This window comes from Perca flavescens, chromosome 16 (genome assembly GCF_004354835.1).
Source record: "Perca flavescens isolate YP-PL-M2 chromosome 16, PFLA_1.0, whole genome shotgun sequence".
NCBI classification, from domain to species: Eukaryota; Metazoa; Chordata; class Actinopteri; order Perciformes; family Percidae; genus Perca; species Perca flavescens.
Genome location: NC_041346.1, coordinates 19,611,277 through 19,638,833, shown reverse-complemented (window position 1 = coordinate 19,638,833; position 27,557 = coordinate 19,611,277). Strand labels below are relative to the sequence as shown.

The following is a 27,557-nucleotide window of genomic DNA, read 5'->3' as shown; positions in this document are numbered from 1 at the left end:
TAGCTGTTTTTGATACCCTCGCCCCTTAATGCAGAGTGCCCTGCAAAGATACTTGAGGAGGATTGGGTCTAGTGGATCGGGATCCGTTGAGAAAGGGCATGTCTTTACAGACTTGTGTGTAAGAAACAGATGCTATGAAGATTATCCTCACAAATACTACAGTTTTTGCTACCAGATTATATACAGACAAATCAACCCAAGCAGATAATGGGCACAATCAGCAAGAGTGCGCTAATTATCTGTGACTCATCGCTTAACAACACTTTCAATCCTTATTAGTTATTTAAAATAGGTGTCCTAAAATCAAGAATGATTCAGAAATTGCAGAATGGAGTTGGTGCTTGTAACATAAAGCGTGCCCCATACTTAACCTGCATTTATCTAGATTTAGAATAAATATGCACACTTTGTGGAATAAACTCAAGTTCACCTATGCCTAGTGTGCAGCTCCCATGTCTCAAATTTAGGTGTTATAGTTTTTGTAGCTGTGGCGTGACAGCTTACCAGCCATTGTTGCCTAGCAACCAATACGTGCATATGCGCAAACAACAGTAATAGTTTTTCTCTCTACGTTACGCAGCCACATTATGGTGACCCTTTCATCCACCGGGATAAAGTCCAACTGTGCAGCAGCCAGGCGGTGATTTATCAGTAGTCCCACAACTGCCTGGCACATCTCGCCATGGACAATTCCTGAGTAGGAGAGTCCTCCGTCTATCAAGGAGTTTGGTTCCAGAGCCAAAGCTGTGCATAGAGGTGAGCCCAACTGCATTTTGTTGGTACCTTTCGACTCCACGCACCAAATTGGGCACCTTCCACAAAAAGCGATTACATCCCATGTTCTAAGGGCATGTTTCCATTGCTGAGGTCCACACTGACTAAATCTGTTCCACCCCTGGCCTTTGCCCTGGAGGTTTTCCACTCATCTCTACCTTTTGGCTTGCATGGTCCTTGGCTCTGGAACAGTTAACCACCTTGTTTGCCCCAAGAAAATATAATTCAGTTCCAGTACACTAGGGAAATCTGTTTCTCTTTTTTGGCAGTAAGTTGAACACATGGAATGTGGGCATCACTCTAACAAGAGTGCACCCTGTCCTCTGTTTTTTATATTCTTAAAGGCGAAGCTCAACTCAGCTCTTGAGACTGTCCAGTTTGGTGATGATATGGCGGCATTTCCACTGTATTTGGATGATGCTGTCTTTCCGGCTCCATTGCTCTATGATCTTTGACATCGAAGAGCTTGCAGCTGAATGTGACAATGTGACACATCAATACCCCAAAGTCTAAGGCCCACTGGGTATGACCTGAACCACCCAGGAGGAGAGAGCAGCAGTTTTAAATTGCAAATGTATTGGGGTCTTACTACAAGTGTAGTATCAGATGGTGGTTGTGAAAAAAGAGTGGAGACATGAGGCAAATATCTTGATTTTCTATTTAGCCTTTTCCTGACCACAGACCTGAGCAATGGTTTGTGACCAAGAGAATTAAACTGAGAATATAACCATTTGGGTCCTACACAAAGCGGCCTGCCTCACTCTGCATGATTGGTTAGAGGTTAGTTAAAGGATCAGAAATCAAAAAATACATTGGTTTTAGGCTCCTACTCCTCCACATTGACAGTTGAGGTGTTTCAGGATTCTACCATATTAAGAATGACCCCGCCTGTCTTTTTTCTGAAGTGTACAACAACTGATGACCTAATGAACTGATGGTAGCCTCAGGATGACTCATAACTAAATCTATTTTGTGAACTGAGCAAAGGGATATGTATTTCTTATAGCTGAAATATGTTTCATGAGAACATTTTACAAAAAAATGATTACGGTTTAAGATTATAATCAGGAGAGACTTTATTTAGACTGAACATTTATTAAATGGTGCACAATAAAGTTAGAATTATATAGAGTCTTTGGCGATTAGACCCCATCGAGAGAGAGTATATTTATGGGAGGTAGTGATGCCATGGTTATTACAGCAAGAATATATCCCCAGAGTGTAGACACTAGTGGTGGTGAAGGGAGTTGGCTGAAAATCTGGATGATGGGATGTGGAGAAGGACTGGGTACTGGATGTGATAAAGACTGGAGGGTTGCATTGATTCATCTGAAATAATTGACAGCAGCAGAGAGAACAGATATTTAAAGTTTGATAGCAACGATATGATTGGCTTAGGGAAATTGTGGCAAAATCTCGTTGGCCCACAGTCGGCTGATACAGTAGAAGCTGGACAACGAGAGACAGAGAGATTTGTAAAGGAATGAAAGCATAAAGAGAGTCTGCCTGACTGAGCAGACTGATCTCATGAAGTAGCGTATGTATGACATGCCAATTCGTGTCATACATACATACATTGGCGTGTTATCAAGACGCATACTTGTTTTTTAGCATGTTTATCAATGCCGTTTGGCCTCCGTTGACTTACATTACCTTGCGATTGCATGTGAATTGACGCCATAGCGAGTAGTATGAAAGGGCAAAAATCTGCATAGGGATATTGGTCGGGGTGGAGGATGGGTAAAACACAGGACTTTTACCCAGGAGAGCGGGGATCGTGTCCCGCGTGTGACTTCGTGTCCCGCATGAGATGTTTCCTTTCCACGTTTATTGTTTTCCTAAACCCAACCCCCTTCTTTTCCTAAACCCAACAAGTTCTTCTTTTTCCTAAACCAAACCAGTTCTTCTTTTTCCTAAACTCAACCAGTTCTTCTTTTTCCTAAACCCAACCCGTGACGTTTCCTAAACCAACCCCGTTCTTCTTTTCCTAATCCCAAGCGGTTCTTCTTTTCCTAAACCCAACCCGCGTGTGATGTTCCTAAACCCAACCGTAGGCTCACGATAACACGTAGCCTTGTGATAGCACGTTGTTTATGCTGTGACGTTGTAGACTGCCATCCGCTGTATAGAGCGTAGACATTCACGCGTATAGCTCAAAATGCGTACAGATAACACGCCACTTGGCTTTAGGAAAGTGCCGTGTATGTTGCGAAGTTATGATATCACGTTGGGAGAACAAACAAATGTGGACTTTGTAGCAGTTTTGTGGCATCCTGATTTTATGTATTTGGGGAGTTCAGTTCACATCCTGCAGCTATCCCAGAAATGCTAACCCAAACACAAAGCTGAATAAATACATAAATATGAGATATCCGTCAGCGATTTTGACTGGTTGACCAAATAGTTAATTTCCCACCCTGTTTACAAATGCTGTTTATTTGGCCTTAAGAAAGACAAACTTGACTATAGCATAGCTGCTTGTGTGGCCAGCGAACCAGTAAACTGAAACGTAATGCCAGAAAAGTGTCCTTGAAGGGTTGCATTTGTGCATCGATCTTGAGTTCTGAGAATTACTGTACGACATCAATATTAAAGCATAATGGGTCTGGCATAACCACATCATCATGTTTTCTATTGGGGACCATGAAACATTTCTTAGTGCACTGCAAACAGAAAGCAACACTTTTTTTAAGTTTTGGCCGTTTTAGGCCTTTATTTGTATAGGACAGCTGAAGACTTGAAAGGGGAGAGAGAAGGGGAATGACATGCGGCAAAGGGCCACAGGGGGCAGAGTCGAACCTGCGGCCACTGCGTCGAGGAGTAAACCTCTATATATATGGGCGTCTGCTCTATCAGGTAAGATACCCAGGCGCCCCAGAAAGCAACACTTTTTTATTATAATTATTTTAAAATATTGTATTACCTGTAATATCATTCTCCAGACTAAAAGTATTGTTTAAACAAAGGGTTGTTATAATTGAAATATTGTAATTGTATATACTATTGTTGATATGTCACACTCCCTCTTGTGGTCAACAGACTAAAAGCATTTCAAAATGCATTTTTCTCTTTTTTGTTGATGTCATTCATATCCACATTTGAATGAATGCTCGAACCAGAAGAACCATAGCCATAGTTAATTAGGTGGCGTTAATAATGCAGAGTGCAAATAGTCAGAAGGCTACAGTACCATATACTTAGATTACAAAAACAAACAAAACAAAAAACAAACTCCTGCTCCATTAATCAAATAACAGAATATTCACATTTTGGAGTGATGGGTTACTTCTCTGGGCTCTTTTGGGAGACATATATATATATATATATATATATATATTCAGAGTGTGTGACAGTGAGTGATTTGCTAACCGCACAGCACTGTCAGGAAAGAATTGATTTTGCAAAGGGGACCGTTTCTATGTGCTGTCAGTGAGCGGTAATACTTCACCGCTCACACAAGGAAGATGTGCCAATTATGGGCTGATGTACCATAAATCTAACATGAAAACCAAATATGTAAAATAAAGAAACCCTTTGCTGAAAACAGTTTGAGGTTTTAAATACCATTAAAATGCTGATCACACAGGGTCAGACACACTATGAAACAGAAAAAAATATGTTTTGTCATTGAAAAGGGTGGTAGGTGTCTGCCTACAGCAATACATCCCTGATTATATTAATAAGATATGAATTTTGAAGGTTTTTTGTAAATGCTCTGTACAGAGCATTCCAAACTTTTGTGATGAATGTTAATTCTTTGATTTTCATCAAAGCCGCATTTTTTCAAATATGCTGCACTTTTGCTGCATAAATTGCCGATTTCCGCGCAAAATATGCAGGGCTTGCATGATTTCATAATCCCCGCATTTTCGTCGCAAAAAAGTCACATATATCTTAGCAGAAAGTTGAAAAATGTTGCGTTTACTTCACACAAGAGTAGCCATTTCCCCCTGTTGCCATGGGAACGTTATGAAGTGACGTAATTCCGTGACATAAACATCATGGAAAAGCAGGGTGTTGGGGGAATCACTTTTTTTTTTCTATTTTTCATCAAGCTGCAGTATTTGCAAGTTCCCGCAATTTTTGCAAGTTCCCGTAATTTCATCGCATAAAATTGCATAAATATCCTGCATATTCCATCGCATTTTTTAAGAAAATGTGCCACATAATCACGGATTTTTGCCTGCAACAATCACAGAAAAAAAAATTCTGGAAGGACTGAATAATTCACCTGAACACACCTGTAAGACCAGCACCCCATGGGCGCAAAGATGGGCGCAGATACATTTGCTATTTAAATGACGCGGACGCTCAAAGGGAAATTGACAACTGCGACTGTCTTAAACTAGCAAAGACGCTTGCGTCGGGCTTTGTGCTGTGCTGCGCCGAGTGCAAGATAGGGCCCATAGACATGCAAGGACAGTGACAATACTCCAAAATCCTCCTCGCTCAGCAGGCTATCTGTCTTCCCATCATTCAATATCTTGTTGCTGTTTGTAGAGTCGAGTCACCATCACAACACACTGTGGTCCCTGCGGCCCCATTGTAAGAGACAGTGCTTTTATTTTGTTGCAAAGAAAAACACAGAGGTTGCTTACCCCTTCGTTCTCTTTGACAGCAGGCATGCAGAGCTCAGTGTATGGGCATGGCTGAGCATGCTGAAATGAAGCCAGCAGCTGACCTGTACAGCATTGTTCAAGCTGACATTTCTTAGAAGAAAGCACAGAGATCCAGCATTCCTCCTTTGTTTGTAATGATTTATTTTAAACTGAAGTGGCCCTGGCAGTGGCAGACCAACATGGCATCATGACTTTGCGTAAATATACACGCCACTTTCATAAAGCCAAATGGTGTGTTATTGTACGCATTTTCAGCTATCCACGTGTATGCCTACGCTGTATACAGCTGATGTAAACATACCCACCACGTGGCCTTGCCACATTGCGTGTTATCGCGAGAACGCGACGTACTATCGCAAGAACAACGTCACACACCTGTTAAAAAAAATAAATAATAAAAATGGTTGGGTTTAGGAAAAGAACACAGGGAAAGGCTTTAGTAACAAAACAGTGACAAAAACACGGAAAATAATGACAAAAACACGCTTAGGAAAACAAATGGTTGGGTTTAGGAAAGAAACATTGGGTAAGGCTCATTAAAAAAAAAAAACGGCTGAAAAATCACCACACGCGGGACGCGAACCCGGCTCTCCCGGGTGAAAGTCCTGTGTTTACCCATCCACCACCCCAACCTACCTCCTTACTCAATTTCCCGTTCCTTTATACTACTCGCTACGGCGGAAATTGACTCGTAATGTAGGTCAATGGCGGCCGATTTGCGTTGATATACACGCAAAAATGCGATTATGCGTCTTGATACAAATTGACGTGTCATCCATACGCCAATTCATGAGATCAGTCTGGGCAGACTGACACTTGCTTACTTGCTTATGGTTGTCCATTGTGTCCGATGATGACCATCTTCTTCTTCATTTGTTAGATTTTGGGTGACTGTATACGCCAATTCTGGAAGCACATCTGCGGTTGCAGACAGAGCATATGTAGACTGGGTTTAGTGTGGTTGGGACATAGCTTCCTAGCATGCCTTTTTGCCCGCTTTATCTCACACAGCAAGACCTCCAGATGGTACGGTAGGATGCTAGATCTTCTACCTGTGACACCTCTTCAATGAGGCTTTGATTTGGTCCTTAAACCCTAACACACACACACTGTACTAAATCAATAGATCTCTAACCATACTTAATCCCAATCTGATAATCTAAAACTTTCTAAAGATTTTCGGCTCCAGGGATGGCAATCCTTCGGTCTAGCCACCACTCTGATCTGGACTGAAATAACTAAAATAAACATGTCACTCAAAAACGATTGCCATGATGATGATAAACATACTTGCTAAACATTTGCATGTTAACATTGTCATTTTGAGCATGTTAGCATGCTGGCGTTAGCAGTGAGTTTAATGTACCGCGGTGCAGCCTCACAGAGCCACTAGCATGTGTGTAGACTCTTAATCTTGTTATAAATCCAATGCTAATTTCTGTATAAATATACAATAAATGTAATTTTAATGTTTCATTAATATGCAAATATATATATATATATATATATATGTACAGTATGTGTGTGTGTGTAAATCTAGCTCTCTATGGAGTTCAACAAATAAAAAAACATGCTATCCTATATGTCAGAAACAAAATTAAATACATAAATAAAATTGAGTTAAATGAATGAGAAATAAAGAAATGAGGAATAAATGAAATGTATCTCTTATTGCCTCTGTTTGTGTTTGAGTGTGTATGCATGCATTTGCTTTTCCTTTTTTGTTCTTCTGCTGTCTCCTTCAACATTGCCAGCTAAGGCAGGCCTAGATGCCTTGGCCTTGGATGAGTCCTGAGAGGTTATCGATACAGAGTGATGATTTCATAGGCTCTGGATCAACACCCTGACCAACATGTCCAATTAATGCCAATATGCCACCGATTAGTCCCACAGACATGAACCAGCCAGACAGAGCATTAGGGCCACATCAAGGGGAAAACAATTAAGGAGGAAGATTTTTTATTTATTTTGCATTTTGAGAATATTGTCGAATATTGTCAAAAATAAAGACGAGAATAAAGTTGAAAATACCATTTTGAGACTAAAGTCGACATGTCAAGGAAAAACTTGATATTTCAAGAATCAAGTTGGACTTTTGAGAATAAACCAAACTACTAGTCTTTGACAAAATGCCTTGTGAAGTCCTATATGATCTTGTGAAATTATACTTCAGAATCGGTTTTAATAACAAGGAAATTCTTTCTCTTTTAGTGCATAAATACATTATTGTGATAGTAGGACTTTTAAGAGATTGTGCTGAAAATTGTGTCTGTTGAGAAGGAGAAACCACACAAACGAGGAGGTGGCTGACAATTGATCAAATTGTTTGTTCCTGAAGGAGTGGAGCTCAGGCGAGCGCGGCACTCCAAGGATGTAACCCATAGCCTATCTATGATGTTGCCTACATGGCAGCTGGCATGGCAGACAGTCACTCTAATGTGATTAAGTGAAAATGTCATTTCAACTTTAATCTTGACATTTTGACATTATTCTCGAAATGGTAGTTCAACTTTATTCTTGTCATGTTGACTTTATTCTCGAAATGCAAAATAAATTTAAAAAAAATCTTCCTCCTTAATTTTTTTCCCCTTGATGTGGCCCTAATGCTCCGTCGTATGAACCCCTGCATGCGTCACTCCAGTAAAACTTCTGTTGCAGGTTTCTTTCACAACTGAGCAGTTTGGTCAGTTTTAACCGAATCCTGGAGCATTTCGTGGGAAGCAACCAAACTCTGGTCTTGGTTTACTTCCAAGTGCACTTGAGTTCTGTTCCCCGTAGGTAAGAATGCAATCCGACCCAAATATAGGAAGTGTACCAAAAAGTAGTGCATTTACTATAGTGCATTTACTAGTCTGCAATTTCTACCTTGCACACAATTTACAGACTTATATATGATTTAAGGGATAATAACTTTCAAATTCATAACCTATTATGACCATACACCGCTTGTTGCCTGTGTGACAACACATCATAATCTCTTTCCAGCCCGCCCTATCCTTCACTCGCTGTCTTGTCAGGTGCTCATATTGTTCACCTTCTTTTAAAGGTCCCATGGCATGAAAATGTCACTTTATGAGTTTTTTTTAACATTAATATGCGTTCCCCCTGCCTGCCTATGGTCCCCCAGTGGCTAGGAAAAGCTCATTTTGGGATTGGCTCTAGTGGCTGTAATTTTGCACCAAAGCTGAATTTTGGGAAAGAGACTTCAGATACAGTATTAGGGGACCACTAATGTCGCATCCAAAGAGCACCATGTCATGGGACCTTTAAAATATTTAAATCACAAAAGCAAACCCAGAAAACCTAGCACATTATAAATTTGGTGTTGCTCCATTATGTCTGAGACCAGAAGTGTCACCCAAGTTTCACTTGGAATTTCTGTTTAATAGAACAGCGACCGTTTTGACCGTGTGACATTTGTTTACAAGGTTTGGTGTGTTTGACAAAGTGCAGTGTGAACACTAATGTTGCAACTTCACCCCCAAATCGCACCTAGTCTACCAAACTATAGGTGTTAAAGCGCCTTTAAAGACACTGTACACCTGGTACAGCACAACATAAGCCCTAGGGTACATCAGTTTTGAACTACTATTGGATTGAGTTTAGTAGTGTTTGCCTTTGTGCTGCCAGTCACACAATGAAACTAAAGCTCACAGAGGAAAGCTGTCATGTCAAAAGAAGTAATACTTTTCTGTATTTAATAACAGCTCTGTTATTGTTAGTGTTCATTCATCTACATTTTATTAATATTTTTGCCATTAAGCTGACTTTTATACCCTTTTACAAAGAACCAAAACATGACTTGCAAACATTTTAAGTAGTCATTAATTGTAGGTGCAAGGGTAAGAGCCACCAACAAACCATAATGTTGTCACATTATGAACAAGCATTGATGGCTTTTTAATTGCACTAACAAAGCAAGGTTATGAGGGATGTTCAGCTGCTCAAGCATTCTTTTCCACTTTCCATTGCTAGTAATTGTGTGTCTTTATTTACACTGTGAAATATTTTTTTTTTCTTCCTTTCCAGGGAAGAGGCCATGATGTCCACTTACTTTGAGACAGTGGAGGACCTACTTGCATCTTTTGGGCCTGCCCGTGACTGTTCCAAAGATAACGGTGGTTGCAAGAAGAACTTCAAGTGTGTGACTGACAGACAGTTAGACTCATCCGGCTGCATGGTAAGTTTAAGCAGGTGGCATGTGCTGGTTTTACTTCTACTGTTGATGACATGCTGACATGAATATGTTGCTGTACATGGTAAGTGTCAACCAGGGTCGATCCAAGGTTAATTAAATTCTCCTGTGTTTTTAAAAATGTTTATGTTTACAATTTAATACTTGATTGGCTATAGTAGGTATAATATCTATAATGAATTAAGTATGCAGTAAATACTTTCCTATTGGGAGTTAGATGTGCCTGTATTTTTATAGATTTGCATAGTAAAATATTATTCAAATTACATTTGTTGTATATTTATACAAAAATAAGCATTGGATTTATAACTTAATCTTAATATAAGATTAAGAGTCTACACACATGCTAGTAGCTCAGTGAGGCTGTATTTAGAATGCTAACATGCTCAAAATGACAACGTTAAAGGTCCAATATGTAATATTTGTACTGTAATAAATCCAAAAATGACACCAATGCCTCATCAGATATTAAGGAAACATGTTAAACTGAAATACTATCTTTTCTGACAACAATGCTAATTTCAATATTTTTCTTTTTGAAATTTACATTCCGTGACGGAATTTATGTTTATGTTTTGATCTGTGTGTTGTTATCAACGGCCCAGTTTGACAGGCAGGCCGGGTTGCCAGATATACCTGTAAAAACGTAAACCCAGCGCGCTACAGCTGTAACGTTAGTACAGCCATGAAAGCAGCAAACAAACCAACAGGATAAACGGAGATAGATTCTACATGACATAAAAAAATGAAACAGTTGCGTGACCAGAGACGTAACAACCCCCTGGTAAATATTGGAGATGTATTTGAAAGACGGAGACAGCTTAGAGCCCAAAAGGACGCAGAGTTGGCTTATTTTCTCCTGGACCGGTAAGCATTAGCTCCACGCTAATTTATCACAGCTACTAGGGATGGGCATTTTTTGTCATTTCAACATTTGTGTACTCACATTGAATTATATAGCTAGAGTAACCGAGTTGGTTACTCGCAAAAACAATTGAGACATAGCCAGTAAAGTGATCCCGACTGGTCCTGGCTAACTGTTAACGTTACCGGGAGGACCAGGCATGCAGCCCATGGCTGTTTACAGCGTGTAGCCTCTTCAGCGGCTGGAGCCGACAACGGTGAGTTATTTTAAGCCACGAGAGGGGGGCTGTAAATCGGAAAGAGGGGACTATGAGTTTGCAGTGTGTTTAGCGATTGTTGCCGTAATTCTAAGCCAATGAAGTGTGTTCCGTCGGCAAGGTAGTGGCATTTTTAGCGTTTCGTATTGTAATTCTAAGCCGAGGAAGTGTGCCTGACTGGCGTGTGGAGAGAACAGTGAGGTTGTTGTGTTTTTAGCGGTTCATACTGTAATTTTAAGCCGAAAAAGTGTGTCTGTTAGTTGGTTACAGAGCTCCACGTGAGCACGGGCTTTCATGACTGTCAATATAGCCAGCATCTAACGTTAGCTACTCGGCTGTGCTGTGGAGTAATGTCTGGCTATGTGAGACTAGCATCTAACGTTAGCTATTCCGCTGTACTGTGGAGTAATGTCTGGCTATGTGAGAAAAGCTTCCAGCTACATTATTGTGAATGCTGCGGTCTCAGCCTGGCAACCCCCGTGAACTTCGAGTCTGGGCAGGAGGGGGCGGGGGAGACGACTCTCCAGTATTTTGAATTGGTAGTGCAGTAACTATTTTAACCGCTAGCTGCCAGTATTACACACAATATTACATATTGCACCTTTAACATGCAAATGTTTAGCAGGTATTTTTGTAATCATCATGGCAATAGTTTTTAAGTGGATAGTTTTTTAGATATTTCAGTCCAGATCAGAGTGGTGGACTGACCAAAGACATTGCCATTGGGATTGTGTGTTTGTGTGTGTGTGTGTGTGTGTGTGTGTGTGTGTGTGTGTGTGTGTGTGTGTGTGTGAGTGAGACACGTTTGCATGTGATAGACCTACTGATAAAAGGCCTAGCAGTTACACTTTTCATCTATCAGCCTGCTGTCAGCTGAACTGGTGCAGAGCTGGAGCAAACTAGCTAGCAGAGCTCAGAGGGTGTTGACAACCAATTGCAGACTAGAGCCACACTAGTAATGCCGCATTCAAGCCTTTAGTCGGAACAGATACACAGAAGCTACAGATATGTAGTCTGGGCATGCTACCATTTATGCATTTCCCATGTATTGTAGTCATAACAGCATACCTGCACAGGTTTCGGGTACACTGGATAATTCAGAAATGAAGATTAAGAGGCCCGTAACAATAGAAAATTGCCTCAAAACAGTTAATGAAACAAACAACAAGCTAAGTAGTTATTGCAGTACTTTGCAGCTAAAAGCTGCTTAAGTATTGAATATATTCTAAAATTAATTCATTTACATAATCACCTCTTTTTCTTTCCCAAGACAATGCCACTCATTACATTTGCATGCCATCTGCTGTATATGGCTTTTGTGATATTTGCAAGCAATATATAATATTGTGTGTGCTGTTTACATCCATAATTAGTATGCTTTGGTGTTATTGTAGGCTCTTTAGTGTACATTATATATGGACACTATGGTTCCTATGGTTAGAAGCAGTTATTACTCACACTGCTGTAGTGTGTGGCCCTGTATTCATCGTACACATACTCTGATAGAATGACACTGCCTTGCTTTAGTCTGGTTAAGGTATATGTGACACTCTTACAGTGACTTTTTACCCATTTGGAATTGAAGAAAAACACACAAATTGCTTTTTTGAAAACGATTAACAACACAAGGTGTAGCTGTTCACTGTGATGATTATGATGGGGCTGTTATTCACAATATAATATGGATCATCAAGGAACTGCTCATGTGACAACAGCAGCAAATTAGAAGCAGTGGATTTGTAATATGCTTCTTTGTATACTACATTTATGAGTAGAAAATGTATAGCAAATACATACACAATACATTTATTAATGGAGCTGTCTTCATAGGTCCTTTTTTGATTCATAAACCCTAATTTGATTTTATATGTAACATTGTAAACAACAGTCCAAAAGAGCTTTTCTGCTGGCATTTTTACAAGTACAGGGTGACTGGAAACTTCAGATGCCAGGCTTTTGACAGAATGGGGCAGGCCTGGGTTGTAAAGTAATTAAATTGATGAGCCATCTCAATTGCTGGAGGATGATTTTCTGGGTCATTAAGGGCTTGGACAGGGCTATAAATTGACTGGTCTTTTCATTGTTTGTGCCGACCAAAGACAAACAGGGTTAAGGCAATTTTCTTGTTTTACTTTCTTTTTTCTTATCTTTTAACAGAAATATAAAAGGCCTCTAATACAACAAAACCTTCTATTTACAATCTTCATGAGAGACTTTTGACACTAATCACAAATGATGAATAGCGTTCCTGACACTGTTGTCCAGGTACTCCATACCATAGAAGACTTTGTAATAAACTAAATACCAACATAGTGCTTACAACATTTTCAGCATTTTCTATACAGATTCTGCCTCTGCAAGTCATCCCCCTATGATTTACCTCCTGCTGTGTTACCATGACGACAACTTCATATTAATAAACCTGACTTATAATCCTCATCATTTATCAGAACCAAGACGGTTTCCACCTTTGACATATAGTATTTAGTAGCTTGTTGCTGTTGCTTGTTATGTTTTTGTCTACATATAGTGGTAATTGCCTCTTGCCCCATACTTGTTCACAGTATTTTCTTCATTTTGTTACTGATTATATGATAATACGTTATAATAACCCTAGATCTCTGCAGTTATTTGGTGTTCTTCTGCTGTGCCACCCGAGCACCCGCAATATGGATAATTAAAAAATATGCATGAACAGCGATGGTGCACCGTGTCACGCTTTCCTGCATAGCAAAATTATTTCCGACTCCTCACTCCGGCCGATGCCTTGTTCTGTTTGTTCTGTGACATTTTAAAGGATGCAAAGCTTTAGTTTATTCTCCCAGTAAATAATTATGTACACATATGACATTTTTTTATGTTCTCACCAATTTTGTAAATGCAACATTTAAATAAAATCTGAATAAATGATTTTGTGCTATTATATAAAAAAATGTTGTGATTAATTTAACTAATTCTATAGTATGTTGAAATGTATTAAAACAATATATTTCACTTAGGGTTTGTTCTATTATTGTTAATAAAAAAAGTAGTCATGTTAGCTTATGTAAATGCTTTGCATAGTGTAAAATAGCTGATACCTGTAAAATAATTACAGTGTCCGTAACAGTGGTTCCAGCCATGTTTTATGTATTTTAACAGTGGTAGTAGCATTTGCATCCTATACCGGGGCAGAGCAGTTTCTCATGCTAAAGCTATGCTGGTAAGATGAATCCTTATTAGACCCAGAGGTGGTAAGTAGTAGACATGGAAGAGAATGTTTGTCAGACTCTTTAGCCCCTGGACATATCGTGGCATATTTAATTAACAGTTTTCACACACGCATGCGTAAGCCATGTCAAAGAACTGCCAGTAATTAGCACCCTAAATAAAGGAAAGGAAAGAGAAGTAGAGAGAATACATACATTCTCACTCACTTAAGGGTTTAGTCAGCATGGAAAGACTTACTTTCAACTCACACTTTCAGAAAGTATGAATGTTGGATGAAATATTACGCCGAAATGATTCAGAACACTCTCACGCCTCCGTGTGTGGCTGATTACGCAGACAAAACGACTGACAAAGCCTTCTAGTCTTCAAAGATTAACTCAGAGGATCACAGACACAGTGGAATTATTTTATTTTTCCGACTCTTTTGGGCTGGTGTTATTTTAACCACCCCTGTCAGAGTGGGTGCTAACACAGAGCAGCGACATGCCACACAGAGGGCTTAAAATCCATTATCAGAGTCGGTCCCTCAAGGCTGTCTGCCGCTCTTAAGACAGTTGAAATGCCTTTACAATGAATTAAATTTTAGTCTGAGTGCTGAAGTTTTGGAGACATTGCTTTTTTTTTTGCCTGTGTTCCTTTTCTTGCTGCTGCTGAGCCGGAGAGGATGACAGGTGGTTTATTCTTGTGCTTCCTAACCTCTGCTGATAACAGCAGCTGTTGTGAGTGCAGGTTAGCAATTTCAGACAGGTAATGTTTTTGTACTGGCGCCTTACTTATTCATCACTTGGCTCATAAAACAACAGTTTGATATACTATGCATTACAGTAGCACTGTGCTGGATAACAGTTGTGCTGTTAACATTACACCCTACACTGCTGTTTCCATCACACTTTTGTCAACTGTGTGAAATAGGTAATGGTTACTGGAAATGTTTCAGGCAAATTGTTGTGACTGAATTTGCTGAAAAAGGAAGAGAGAAAGTATTGATATACCTAGTTATATCATTATTCCTTTATTTAAAAAGTATAGTCTCCCCAAGATCATAATCTTTAATAATAAACGAAAACATGTACAGTATAGAAAAGCACCAACAAACACAATTTATTGTAGAGAAATTAAATCCACAATAAAGATATATTTTTACATATATTTAAAGCTATAGTGTGTCGTTTCTGTTTTCGCCCCCATGAGGAATTCTAAGTAATGACAACAAAACTGTATGCGCGTCCACATGATACAAGCCTTACATGACCGCGCACGCACTAAAGCTTTCAATTTGGTTTAAATTTTTTTGTGAAACATCCCATTTGTAAGGAGCATTTTGTAACGTAAGAAATAAGTTTTATGACTTTAGAACAGATCAGAGAGCAAAAGTAATGAGGCAGTTTTTAAAAGCCTTATCGTAAGCTGCATCTAGTGCACAATACAATTCCCTTCTGTTGCAGAAGAATATATAGGCTACCAGACAGCTCTCCAGACAGATTCAAATTCCAGACATTATGGGAGCATGATGTGTATCTCAACTAACCCAGCAGGAGGCTCCTTAACTTTCCATTTTTGCAAATATACCTTCTGTTGCTCAAGCAGAAAAAAAACCTTCACAATAGCTTAGTTATTACACTAAAGTAAATATTTCTTCCATGAATCTCTCTTCATCAAAAATATGCTTAAAACTGGAGTTAAAGTTTTATTTAATTATGTTTGCAACACCGTAGCATAGAAGTGTAGGTGAGTGAACAGCACAACAGTGGGTTGTGTGAACAGCAACAATCTAGCATTTACCCAGTGGTGTGGAATGAATGGTCGAATTCTCGTTGAATCTGTGGTCAATGTACCGTGTCATCCACTGTGTTTGTTTGAGAAAGGGGTATTACCGATGCACTCTGTGAACTCTCCTGGGGCTGCTCAACGAAGTTCAAAACTCTGTAAACATGGCTTTTTCTGGTAGCTCGTCATTTTTAAACTTTAAGTTTGACAATTGCAACATACTGTGGTTTTCTGCTCTTTTAGGAAATGGTGGAATGTTTGTCTTTATGGCACATTATTGTATGCAGCTACAGTATCTGTCTTTCTAATGGATATACTCAGAGGCTGAGCAGATGGTAGGATATTAGTAGCATATCTTTCATCAGTTGATGTCCCTTTTGGGACATCTCTGGTAAAGTTGTTTGGATGCAGGGTTGGCAAAAATTTATTTTTTAATGTCAAACATCATCCGTAAGTTTAATTTTGGCCTGTCAAACTCCAGTTATTTATAATAGTTTAGAGAAGAGAGAGAATGTTGTCTCCAATCTTATTTTGAGGTGCTTGTATAGTGTCCCAGTATGAAAAAGTTTATTAAAATGTGTGGCACACTCCAAAAGTCAGGAATTAAATAATGAGTTGTCAGTGTGGAGCCAGATTTCTGCTTGGTTGCCTCTGGTTTGCATAAAGAGTCAGCAGAGAGGAAAAATGGCAACTCCACCCAAACAAAAGTTTTGTGCAAACCCTCATCCCATAAGCCCTCTACCCACCATCCCCTGGATCTCCCTACAGTTCTGTGTTACTGACAACTGATCATCATGACTCCCCCCTGCTCTACTGCACAGCACAGCTCAGTTTACCTCGTTACCATTGAATTTCAACGTTTTATGGTTTAAAGCAAATTGTAATAATTCTTTAATCCTTTCACTCTGACACTGTTGGTTGAATGCCGGATCAAGTGTGTTGTTTAGTGTACCACAGAGATGCACGTCACACTGCTGCAGCCGAAGGGTGGGAGCTAAGATCTGTGTTCAATGGAATACAGTTCAGTAAGAGGCCTTGAGAGGGGAATATTAGCAAGTATTTGCAGCACAACAGTAAAACTAAAACGCGTTATATTCAATAAGTCATTATTATTTAACCTAATCGGGGTGAAAACACAGTAGGAGCAACATCAGTGAAAAACTGAAGCCATAGTTTAAAGGGACACTCACTCACGGTGGGTCCAATATTTTAGATTAAATTTGACGAGTTAAGTTTTTGAAGTGGAATCAATTCCAGTCAATTAAATATGGCTCAGTTCCAAACCAAAGCACACATTAAATAAATTAAGAAAGATTATTCAAACACACAAGCTTTATCCCCAAGTAACATGTTAGATAACCAGAGAAAGATTAGTGTTTCAATTTCCTCTCCTTTTACCAGGAATAATTCAATAGGATGATATAGATGTTTCCTTTTTAGTTTGTGCCAATATTGAGATATCAAGGGCAGGAAATAGTTATTACTCCCCTGTTGTACATTGTTGTATATTGCTGCTATTTTTGTAATAACCTTCGGTGAAATCTGAAAGGAGGTGCATTTATATATCTGTCTCTCTGTATATATCTATGTATCTCTGGCTCAGAGGCTAATTTCATAATCTCCATAAATCATATCATGTCAATTACATAGATTGTATGAATTAAAATGATCCAATCAAAACCAACCTCTTTTAATCAATATGTTATATAGCATTTCAACTTTGACAACACTACTTAAGATTAGATTAAATCATCCTGTTCAACAGTGAAGCCTGTGTGAAATAGGACAAGGCAGTATGTTTTTATGTATATCCATCCAGATATACTGTTTTGCATATGTAAACCATTTGTACAAAAAAAATATAAGCTAAGACAAGCTAAATCTATTTTAAATAGCAAAGTCTATTTTTTTTTGCCTTTGGGCAACACCATTCCCCATAGCTGGAGAAATAACTGTGTGTTTTTTAACTGAAGATTAAGTATGAATTCACATAAATATAAGGAACAAACAGCTGGGTTGAGACTTCTTATTTCTCACTGGGGGACTGCATTGCACCCTCACAGTTTTTTTGCTCTTGCAGCAATAAAACTGTTGTGCCTAATTTAACCCATTTGAGCAGCAGTGGAGCTGCAGGGCATGCATCTCTGCCACCTCTATACCAGATTAGGCTGTCAAATATGCTTTTAGAGTATTTGATTTTCCCCCTCCCCCCACCCGCAGTGTGATTTAGAGCTCTGCTTTTTCAAGGACTTTCTTTGGTATGCCTGTTGTTGAAATTGTCTAGTGCACATCTTCCTTCTATTGTTTCCGTATTATCCGTATTTTTTATCACTGAGATGATTCTCTGTAGTCTTTATGGTTTACAGCATTTCACTGTTCCAAAGGCTGCAGTGGGAATTTACATCCTTGATCACTTTCTGTTCACACTTTTCTCACTATCTCTTCTCTGTGAAATGTGTGATGGCCACTAAGTATGAACATCTGGCATCTTAATTTTGACAAGATCATTAAGAGGCAGAGTTCTCAATAGATTATGCTGCAGTTCCTGATTAAAGATGAGGGCAGTAATGGGTAATTAGGGAAATGAATAGCATTCATTTAGCATGTGTGACCTTTAATTTGTAGGGGTGATGCATGTGCAGCATATAATGTGTAAGACGATGTAGATGCAGTTATATTTCATACATACTTTCTTTTCTGTTTTTTTTATCTTCAAACCTGCCTTGTATTTTAAATCCCATATACAGGTGTGAAATACCATCACTCTGGTATTTAATGGTGTCATAACATTCTCATTTGCAACTGCCTCCCTTAGTGTTATATGTAAAGCAGATATACAGCTTGTAAAAGAGAGTAAAGATAATATGTAAACATCCAGTCCATCAGATGTAATCTGATAGTTTAAGCTATTAATTATATTTCAGTGAACTTTGTAAGCACAGAAACTCACAGAAACACACTTCTTCGAAACATTTAATATATTCAATAATAAGTCATTACTCAATTGCCAGAATATAATGTTTTTTGAATGTATTTTCAATTAATTGTAGTAAGTAGTAGTAGTAGTAACAATGTTTCTGTCAATAAAGTTGTTTCTGTGTTTTTCAAGAGGCTGTAGCAGATTTCTCGACCTGTTCTCATTGTGCAGTAATTGCAGAATCACTACAGAATAACCTGACTGAAAGAATTTATCTGAAATGCAAATCCTTCCCCCTCCCCAGCCCTTGTGTCTTTGGAGAGTGGCCCAAGCAGAAAGAGCAAGTAGCTAGTGGCCAGCGCTAATGGCTAACCTTAAGTCCTTTTCATTCAACCGTATAGTGATGCACGGCAATTATGAATTATAGGCAGCTATTCCCACAGGTCTGCATCAGTGTGAGGAATTGCTCCAATCTCGTTCTGGTTAGCATTACATTCATGAGATAACAGAACATGAATCAGAAACTGGAGAGCCTTTCCATAAAATGTTGAACACATGGGCCTTTGTCCAGAACATAAGTGTGAACAATGCACAACATTTATTGCACATTTATCCTTTTTTTACTTCAGGATTCATGTGTACCCTTTGTGTGAAAACTACCTTTGTTCAATCCTAATAGGATAACATCATCTGCAATAATGGAAAATGACCCCCTGATTACTGTTAGTTGAGACACTACTGGTGATGGATATTAAAGTGTGCTGTTGATCATCAAATAGCTTTTCGGACTGATGATAACATTGAACAGTCCCATTTACTGTACTGTCACCACACCTTTGACTAAGCTGATAACTGAGTCAGGATATATCCATCCCATAATTGTTTTGTCAATTGTGAGTGTATACAATATAGTGGAAAACATTCTTGAGGTGAAAAATAAATACAGAGTAGTCTATAAATTAAAGCCTGACATGAGTCTTCGAAATGTCAAAACACATAATCCTCATCTCATCTACTGTACCTGTTCTCTCTCCAGTTTATTTCCTGTCTGCATTCAAATCTTATGCTTGATGATTTTCACAAAAGAAACATTGCTAACTGAAGATCAGCTGCTGCTCTGAGGGCATTTAAGGCTTTGGAGGTTTCACAATTGGCAGTATTGTGCTCTCCAGTTAAATTTTTTGTTGGTGGTAAGATGTTCAAAAGAAAAAAGTAGAGAAAGCATGCACAAGCATGCTCTACACAATTTTCAAGCACCCAGTAAGAGATATCATGTCCATAGCTCTCCCTACAATTTATCTGGCAGAAATTTTAAAATGCTACAAAACAGTGTTTTTTTTCCCCCCCACCTAACTCATACACATACACTATCTTGAATGGAACTAGAACTGATGTTATATTTCTCCTGTCCTGGCTGCAGTAAGCTTTTCCAAACACCTCTCCCATTATTAAGCTCTGCTTCAATCCTCTCTTTGTATCTCAGTGTAGTGTATATGGGTACTAATTGACATTAATTAATATTTAATATATCATAGAATGCCTGCATTCTATGTGGTTATCAGCTAAAGTTTTTTTTTAAGGTTTTAAAGAAATAAATAGATTCGGGGCACCATCTCAATAACGAGAAGCAGATAACCATGCTTTTTCAGTCTCATTAAATTGAAAGGACGATCTGCTACAAATTCTTGGTGTACAGCGACTTAATAATATTTCATCACAAACTTATATAATCAGGTTCTTTATATACGAAGGATTTATTTACCTAAGAATATGCATTACTAAATCAGGATAAGTATAAATGAATGAAAGAAAGGAATGAATGGAAACTAAGACAGAATTAACACATTAATGGCAAACAACGAATGAAGCAACCTATGCTGAATGAGACACAATCGGCAGCAGCTTGTCTACGGGAGATTAATCTTGCTTTGCCAGACCCTCCTCCAAAGCGCACTGGAGGAGAGTCTGGCTATTCCACATAGCATTCGGGGATGGGAGGAAAACATGATCTGGTTTATTGGCATTTCTTTAAACCAATCACAATCGTCTTGGGCGGTGATAAGCACTGGAGAAAAGCCGCGGTGCCGCTGCAAAATAGGCTTGGAAGGAACTCGTTTTGGTGGAATGTGTACGTTTAAAAGTTATTTTAGTCGTGCAACCGAAAACTCAGATTGGACAGATAGTCTGGCTAGCTGTCTGGATTTACCTTGCAGAGATTTTAGAAAAGGTTAACCATAGTCCTCATATATCGACCGGAGTTCAAAATGCCAACACAAAGGAACCAAGCCAACGGCTATCCGGCCTAAATGAGTGAAATCCGGCGGATTTTCTGGCAGCAACGGAGAAATCCCGGAAGTTTAACATCAAGGATGTAGACTAACGGGAGATTAACGTCTGCATGCCTTATTTGTTATATCTTCCCTTCACAACCCTAAGCATCAAACCTGGTTAGCAGGCAAACGAAAGTTCTGACCTACTCAAATGGGTGGATGGATGTGTGGATGAAGAAAGTCTTGACTTGGGTTCATCAGCTGGTTATCTCCCGTGGCGCGGAAGGGCTGTGTTTGTCTCTCTGTGTAGCAGGTGAAACTTCAATGTGTGGTACATGATGACCACGTGTTGGCACTGGTTCTTCAGTTCCAATTTTTGGCTAGCTGGGAGCAGTTAGGATGTCCTTGTTGATTCATGAACACATTTCACAAAGTCTTTTGCAAGCTACTTCAGCGCTTCATCCAAACTTAATGGATCTGTTTAAGTCAGAGCACACATGGGCCAGCGGCCATCTTGCATTACAGAAAAAGAAAAGAGGAAGAGGAGAAGAGAGGGAGAGGGAGAGAGAGAGAAAAAAACAAAGATGCCAGAGAGAGATGGCAAGCGAGTTGCGAGAGAGTTTTGGGTGTCCAGCTGTCTTTAGTCAGGGGTGCCTGGGTGGCATCCCCTTGTGGAGCGCGCCCATGTACGAAGGCTCAGTCCTCGGCCAGCGGCCTTTTGCTGCATGTCGTTCCCACTCTCTCTCCGCTTTCATGCCTAAGCTGTCCTGTCATAAATAAAGGCCTCAAATATCCAAAAATAATCTTTTAAATATTGATATTTTATTGATAAATATTGATATTTTCAACATAATGTCAATACTTGCCTTCTGTCAGTGTGGTCGTTATGCTGCTATCTGACAACATAACGACCACACTGACAGAAGGCAAGTATTGACATTATGTTGAAAATATCACGGATTCATATCCCCCAGGTATTGATCCTGATAGCACTATACAAGTGGATGGATCTGAAAATGTTTTCTGTAGGATAACATGTAGTACTAGTATTACTCCAGTAACATGTGGTACTAGTACTATTCCAGTAATTATCAACAACAGACCACACAAAGTGGTGAATAGAGGGGCAACACTTAACAACCTAATTGGAATTAAAACTACCACAGCAATGATAGAAAAGGATAGGAAAATTAGATGTGGATTACTAAATATCAGATCTTTGTCTTCTAAAGCAGTACTCGTAAATGAATTGATATCTGATAATCAAATTGATCTATTCTGTCTTACTGAAACCTGGCTGGGCCATGAAGAATATGTTAGTCTAAATGAAGCCACCCCTCCCAGTCATATTAATACTCAAATTCCTAGATGCTCAGGCCGAGGAGGGGGAGTTGCAGCCATATTTGATTCAAGCCTGTTAATTAACCCTAAACCCAAACTAAATTATAACTCTTTTGAAAGCCTTGTTCTTAATCTTCAACATCCAACACGGAAATCAGTACAGCCAATTATATTTGTTGTTGTCTACCAAGCTCCAGGTCCGTATTCTGAATTTTTATCTGAATTCTCAGAGTTTTTATCATGTGTAGTCCTTAAATCAGACAAAGTACTTATTGTTGGTGATTTTAATATCCATGTGGACGTTGACAGCAATAGCCTTACTACTGCTTTCAACTCATTACTGGATTCAATCGGTTTCAGTCAGAGTGTGCACAAGGCGACGCACTGTTTTAACCACACCCTCGACCTTGTGCTGGCATATGGTATTGAAATTGAGGATTTAATAATATTTCCGCAGAATCTGGTATTATCAGATCATTTTTAATTACTTTTGAATTCTTGCTACCTGACCATACTAAACCAGATAGCAGCTTCTACACTAGATGCCTATCTGACAGTGCTATAGCTAAATTTAAGGAAAATATTCCTACAGCATTCCAGTCTATGTCGTGCCTTAACATAACAGAGGACCTCTATGTTAACCTCAGTCCCTCTCAAATTGATACATTTGTAGACGGTGCTACGACTTGCCTACGGACGACCTTAGACTCTGTCGCTCCTCTCAAAAAAAGACGATAAAGCAAAAGGAAATTAGCTCCTTGGTATAACTCCCAAACTCGCAAATTAAAACAAATCTCACGAAACATCGAAAGTAAGTGGCGCTCCACCAAAGTGGAGGAATCCCGTTGGAATGGCAAGACAGTCTGAAAACCTATAGGAAGGCCCTAAGAAAGGCCAGATCAGACTATTACTCATCATTAATAGAAGAAAACAAGAACAACCCAAGGTTTCTTTTCAGCACTGTAGCCAGGCTGACAGATAGCCACAGCTCTACTGAGCCATCTATTCCTCTAGCTCTGAGTAGTGATGACTTCATGAGCTTCTTTAATGATAAAATTATAACAATTAGAGATAAAATTCATCACCTTTTGCCCTTAACTTCTAACAGTTCATCTTTAAATGCAGGACCGCTAGAAAGAACGACGACTCCCGACATATACTTGGACTGCTTTTATCCTATAGACCTTCAACAATTAATGTTAAAGATATCCTCAGCTAAGCCGTCTACCTGTCTCTTAGATCCCATCCCAACGAGGCTACTCAAAGAAGCGTTACCCGTGGTAAACACTTCATTATTAGATATGATCAACATGTCCTTACTAACAGGTTATGTACCGCAGTCATTTAAAATTGCTGTGATAAAACGTCTTCTGAAAAAACCCACCCTAGATCCTGAGGTCTTAGCAAACTATAGACCTATATCTAACCTTCCCTTTCTATCCAAGATCCTTGAGAAGGTGGTTGCTAATCAGTTATGTGATTTTCTACATAGCAACAGTCTATTTGATGATTTTCAATCAGGATTTAGAAAGAATCATAGCACAGAGACGGCACTGGTGAAAATTACTAACGACCTTCTAACTGCTGCAGACAAAGGACTTGTCTCCATTCTTGTTCTACTAGATCTTAGTGCTGCATTTGACACTATTGACCATACTATCCTGTTACAGAGACTGGAACACTTAGTTGGCATTAAAGGAATCGCACTAAGCTGGTTTAAGTCCTATTTCTCTGAACGATCCCAGTTTGTTAATGTTAATGATAAACCCTCCAAGCACGCTAAAGTTAGCCATGGCGTTCCTCAAGGCTCAGTGCTTGGACCAATTCTATTTTCCTTATATATGCTTCCTCTAGGTAATATTATTAGGAAACACTCGATTAACTATCACTGTTACGCAGACGATACCCAATTATATCTGTCAATTAAGCCAGATGAAAGTGGTCAGTTAGCAAGACTTCAAACGTGTATTGAGGATATAAAATCCTGGATGACCCACAATTTCCTGATGTTAAACTCAGACAAAACTGAAGTTATTGTGATAGGACCAACGCACCGCCGAACTTCGTTTTCGAAAGATATAGTTACTCTGGATGGTATTACCCTGGCCTCCAGCACTGCTGTCAGAAATCTAGGAGTTATTTTTGATCAGGATATATCCTTCAACGCCCACTTAAAACAAACCTCAAGAATAGCCTTTTTCCATCTTCGTAACATTGCCAAAATTAGGAATATCCTGTCTCAAAACGATGCTGAAAAACTAGTCCATGCATTCGTTACTTCTAGACTAGATTACTGCAATTCCTTATTATCAGGTTGCCCAAATAAGTCCATTAAGACTCTCCAACTGATCCAGAATGCTGCAGCACGTGTTCTGACGAGAACTAAGAGAAGAGATCATATTTCTCCTGTATTAGCTTCTCTGCATTGGCTTCCAGTGAAATATAGGATTGAATTTAAAATCCTCCTCCTGACTTACAAAGCTCTAAATGGTCAAGCACCATCATACTTAGAAGAGCTCATAGTACCTTATTGTCCCACTAGAGCACTGCGCTCCCAGAATGCGGGGCTACTTATGGTTCCTAGAGTCTCTGGAAGTAGACTGGGGGCCAGGGCCTTCAGCTATCAGGCTCCAGTATTATGGAACCAGCTCCCAGTCGGGGTTCGAGAGGCAGACACCGTCACCACATTTAAGAGTAAACTGAAAACCCTCCTCTTTGATAAAGCTTATAGTTAGGGACGAGGAGTTGAAGCGTCCACCTAACCCGGCCCACTGCTTCTCCTCGTAGTCATCAGTTTTTTCTATACTGTATAATTAATAATCGAGCGAGAGTAGAGGGAGGCAGGCCAGTACAGCCCGATCCGGTTGGGGGGAGTTCTAGCCCGACCAGGCACCTCTCTTTAACCTGCCTCTCTTAAGTTATGCTATTACAATTCTAGACTGCCGGGAGGCTGTTCCTCCCTAAGACACACTGAGCTGCTCTCTCATCTCTACTTGTTACTTTTGTATGCATCCTGTCCCAGAAATGCTTGTTACTAATCTAGCTCTGGGGAGTTTACTCCCCGAGTCCTTATGTTTCTTCTTCGCAGAGCTATGCTCTGCGATTCTCTGCATTCCCCGCCGCATCCTGCTGGGCGTCCTGCTGCATCCGCAGCCTCCACCCGTGCTCTGCAGCGCCACGTTACATCCCGCAACGCCCTGCTGTGATGTTCATACGCACAGAGTAGTCAGGATCCGGTATAGGAGACTGCACTACTCAGTATGACACGATGTGCCCTGCTATGACATGAACTTCCACGATAACCTTCGAAGTCAATGTGACTTCTAATGTGACTGTTATCACCACTGTTCATCACGCCCCCAACCGGCCCGTCAGACACCGCCTACCAAGAGTCTGGGTCTGCTGAGGTTTCTTCCTAAAAGGGAGTTTTTTCTTGCCACTGTCGCAATAGCCACTGCTAATGCTTGCTCTTGAGGGAATTACTGTAATTGTTGGGGTTTTGGAATTTATAGAGTGTGGTCTAGACCTACTCTATCTGTAAAGTGTCTCGAGATAACTTTTGTTATGATTTGATACTATAAATAAAATTGAATTGAATTGAAATTGAAAATTGAATTAAAAAAAAAGGTCTTTAGTCAGGAGGGCCGTGTCCACAAGATTCAAAGTTAAAAGTGGTGTACAGTGCTCTGCAAACTGTGAAATAATTTCAGTCTCTTGCAGTCTTTATTTTAAAACAACAGAACTATTACATCAATACTCACAAAGGAGAAATTACAGCAGCACTTGTAGCACTGAAATGTGATGTGTTGTTTGTTAAGAAACTGTTTAAAGTTGAGTGTTAGATTGTAGCCTCAGCATCAAATATTCAAATATGAGCATTTTTCCATAATGACTATAAACCAATAATAGTATCAGTTACTGTATATGCATCCATCTCTACCTTTCAAGTGAATAATTAAGTGCTGTTTTCCAGCAGCTACTGTCTCACTCAGTCGCATACAATATATATCATGACCGTTTCAGCAATGACACGATACAAAACTGTGAATATCCGATGCTCTTGCAAGGGGAGATATATATTTCTGGATGTGGCATACTGCTTCTCTGTACACAGTTATCTTTTCTTTTTCTTTTAAGACCCTATACTGCACCATCAACAACACTTTAACACATATTCTAGATATAATTGTTTGGCCTCCAGTTTGATGGTGGTAAACTGACCCAATAACACTGCAAAGCAATATTTTAAAATGCAAAGAAACAGAATCTCTCATTAGTGCAATACATTTCATGTAGCTTTGTTATGAGTATTTTGCAGTCTGAGGCTACCATTTGAGGTTGTCTAGTAGTGCATTACCACTGATCATGATGGCCTGGTAAACATATTCTTCCCTTTATTTAGAGATCATCTGACAGTAGTAAGCAGTACCTATAATATTACACTGACACTAACAATACCATAAAATCACTGAATGAGATTGATGAAGCGCTAAGCGAAACACGTTGCTCTTGTCAGTGTTAATAAAATATCCTTGATCATATTAAAACAATACAGTCAAAGTGTTTGATCAATGTTAATACTGCATTCTATGAGTCACTAAATCATATGCCGATTGCTTTTTAAGGATAATAAATAATTATTTATATAATATAAATATTATTTAAAAAAATGATAAACAACATTTTTGCCCTCCTCTAACACATAAGCTGAGCCAGCAGACAAGTTAATCAAGTGTAACCTCTTGGTTTTGGTTGCGTAACAATCTTTTGTTTACATCAGAGATGGATAATGCAACTCAAGTCATGAGAAAGTTATTAATGGTAAGTAAAATTACATGTTTTAATGGAGTCCAGCTTTGTTATAGAATGCATCTGCTGTTGTTGCATTCATGCTTAATTAGTATTTCTTAGGGGGGGAAATAGAATTCATTAAAAAACACTTCTTAAATGTAATGCTGTACCATAAATTAGTCAATCTGAAGTTTGGATATTGGACCCAGTGTTCCTCTTCAGATTTGTGTGTATGCTCGGGTAAATGGGATTTGTTGTGTCCGGAGGTTGCTGGATATCACTGCTAAACTGAGAGTTTAGAAAGTAAAACTAATTGATGAACTTTAACTGAAACTCTAACAAAATGATCACCTGTGATATCAGTAACTTCCTGCTAGGTCACAGACAGTGACCCAGCGATTTAATTTTATTTTTAAGTCAACTGACTTCACCAATACTGATTTCAAACCAGCACCCTCATGTTGAGGTTCTGAGTATGAAATTCAGATATTTCTGCTCATTAAAGCCCCTATGTTTATATTATCTAACACCACACATTTACAATACTTCCCC

General features: G+C 39.2%; 1 protein-coding gene across 1 annotated transcript in view; it reads left to right on the top strand.

The window, feature by feature from the left end:
* astn2 (astrotactin 2) overlaps positions 1 to 27,557 on the top strand; it is a 295,245-nt gene that overhangs the window by 177,201 nt on the left and 90,487 nt on the right. Inside the window, exon 16 of the mRNA XM_028602252.1 lies at positions 9,423 to 9,573. Coding sequence (XP_028458053.1) covers positions 9,423 to 9,573 — 151 coding nt within the window. The remainder of the gene's footprint in view (positions 1 to 9,422; positions 9,574 to 27,557) is intronic.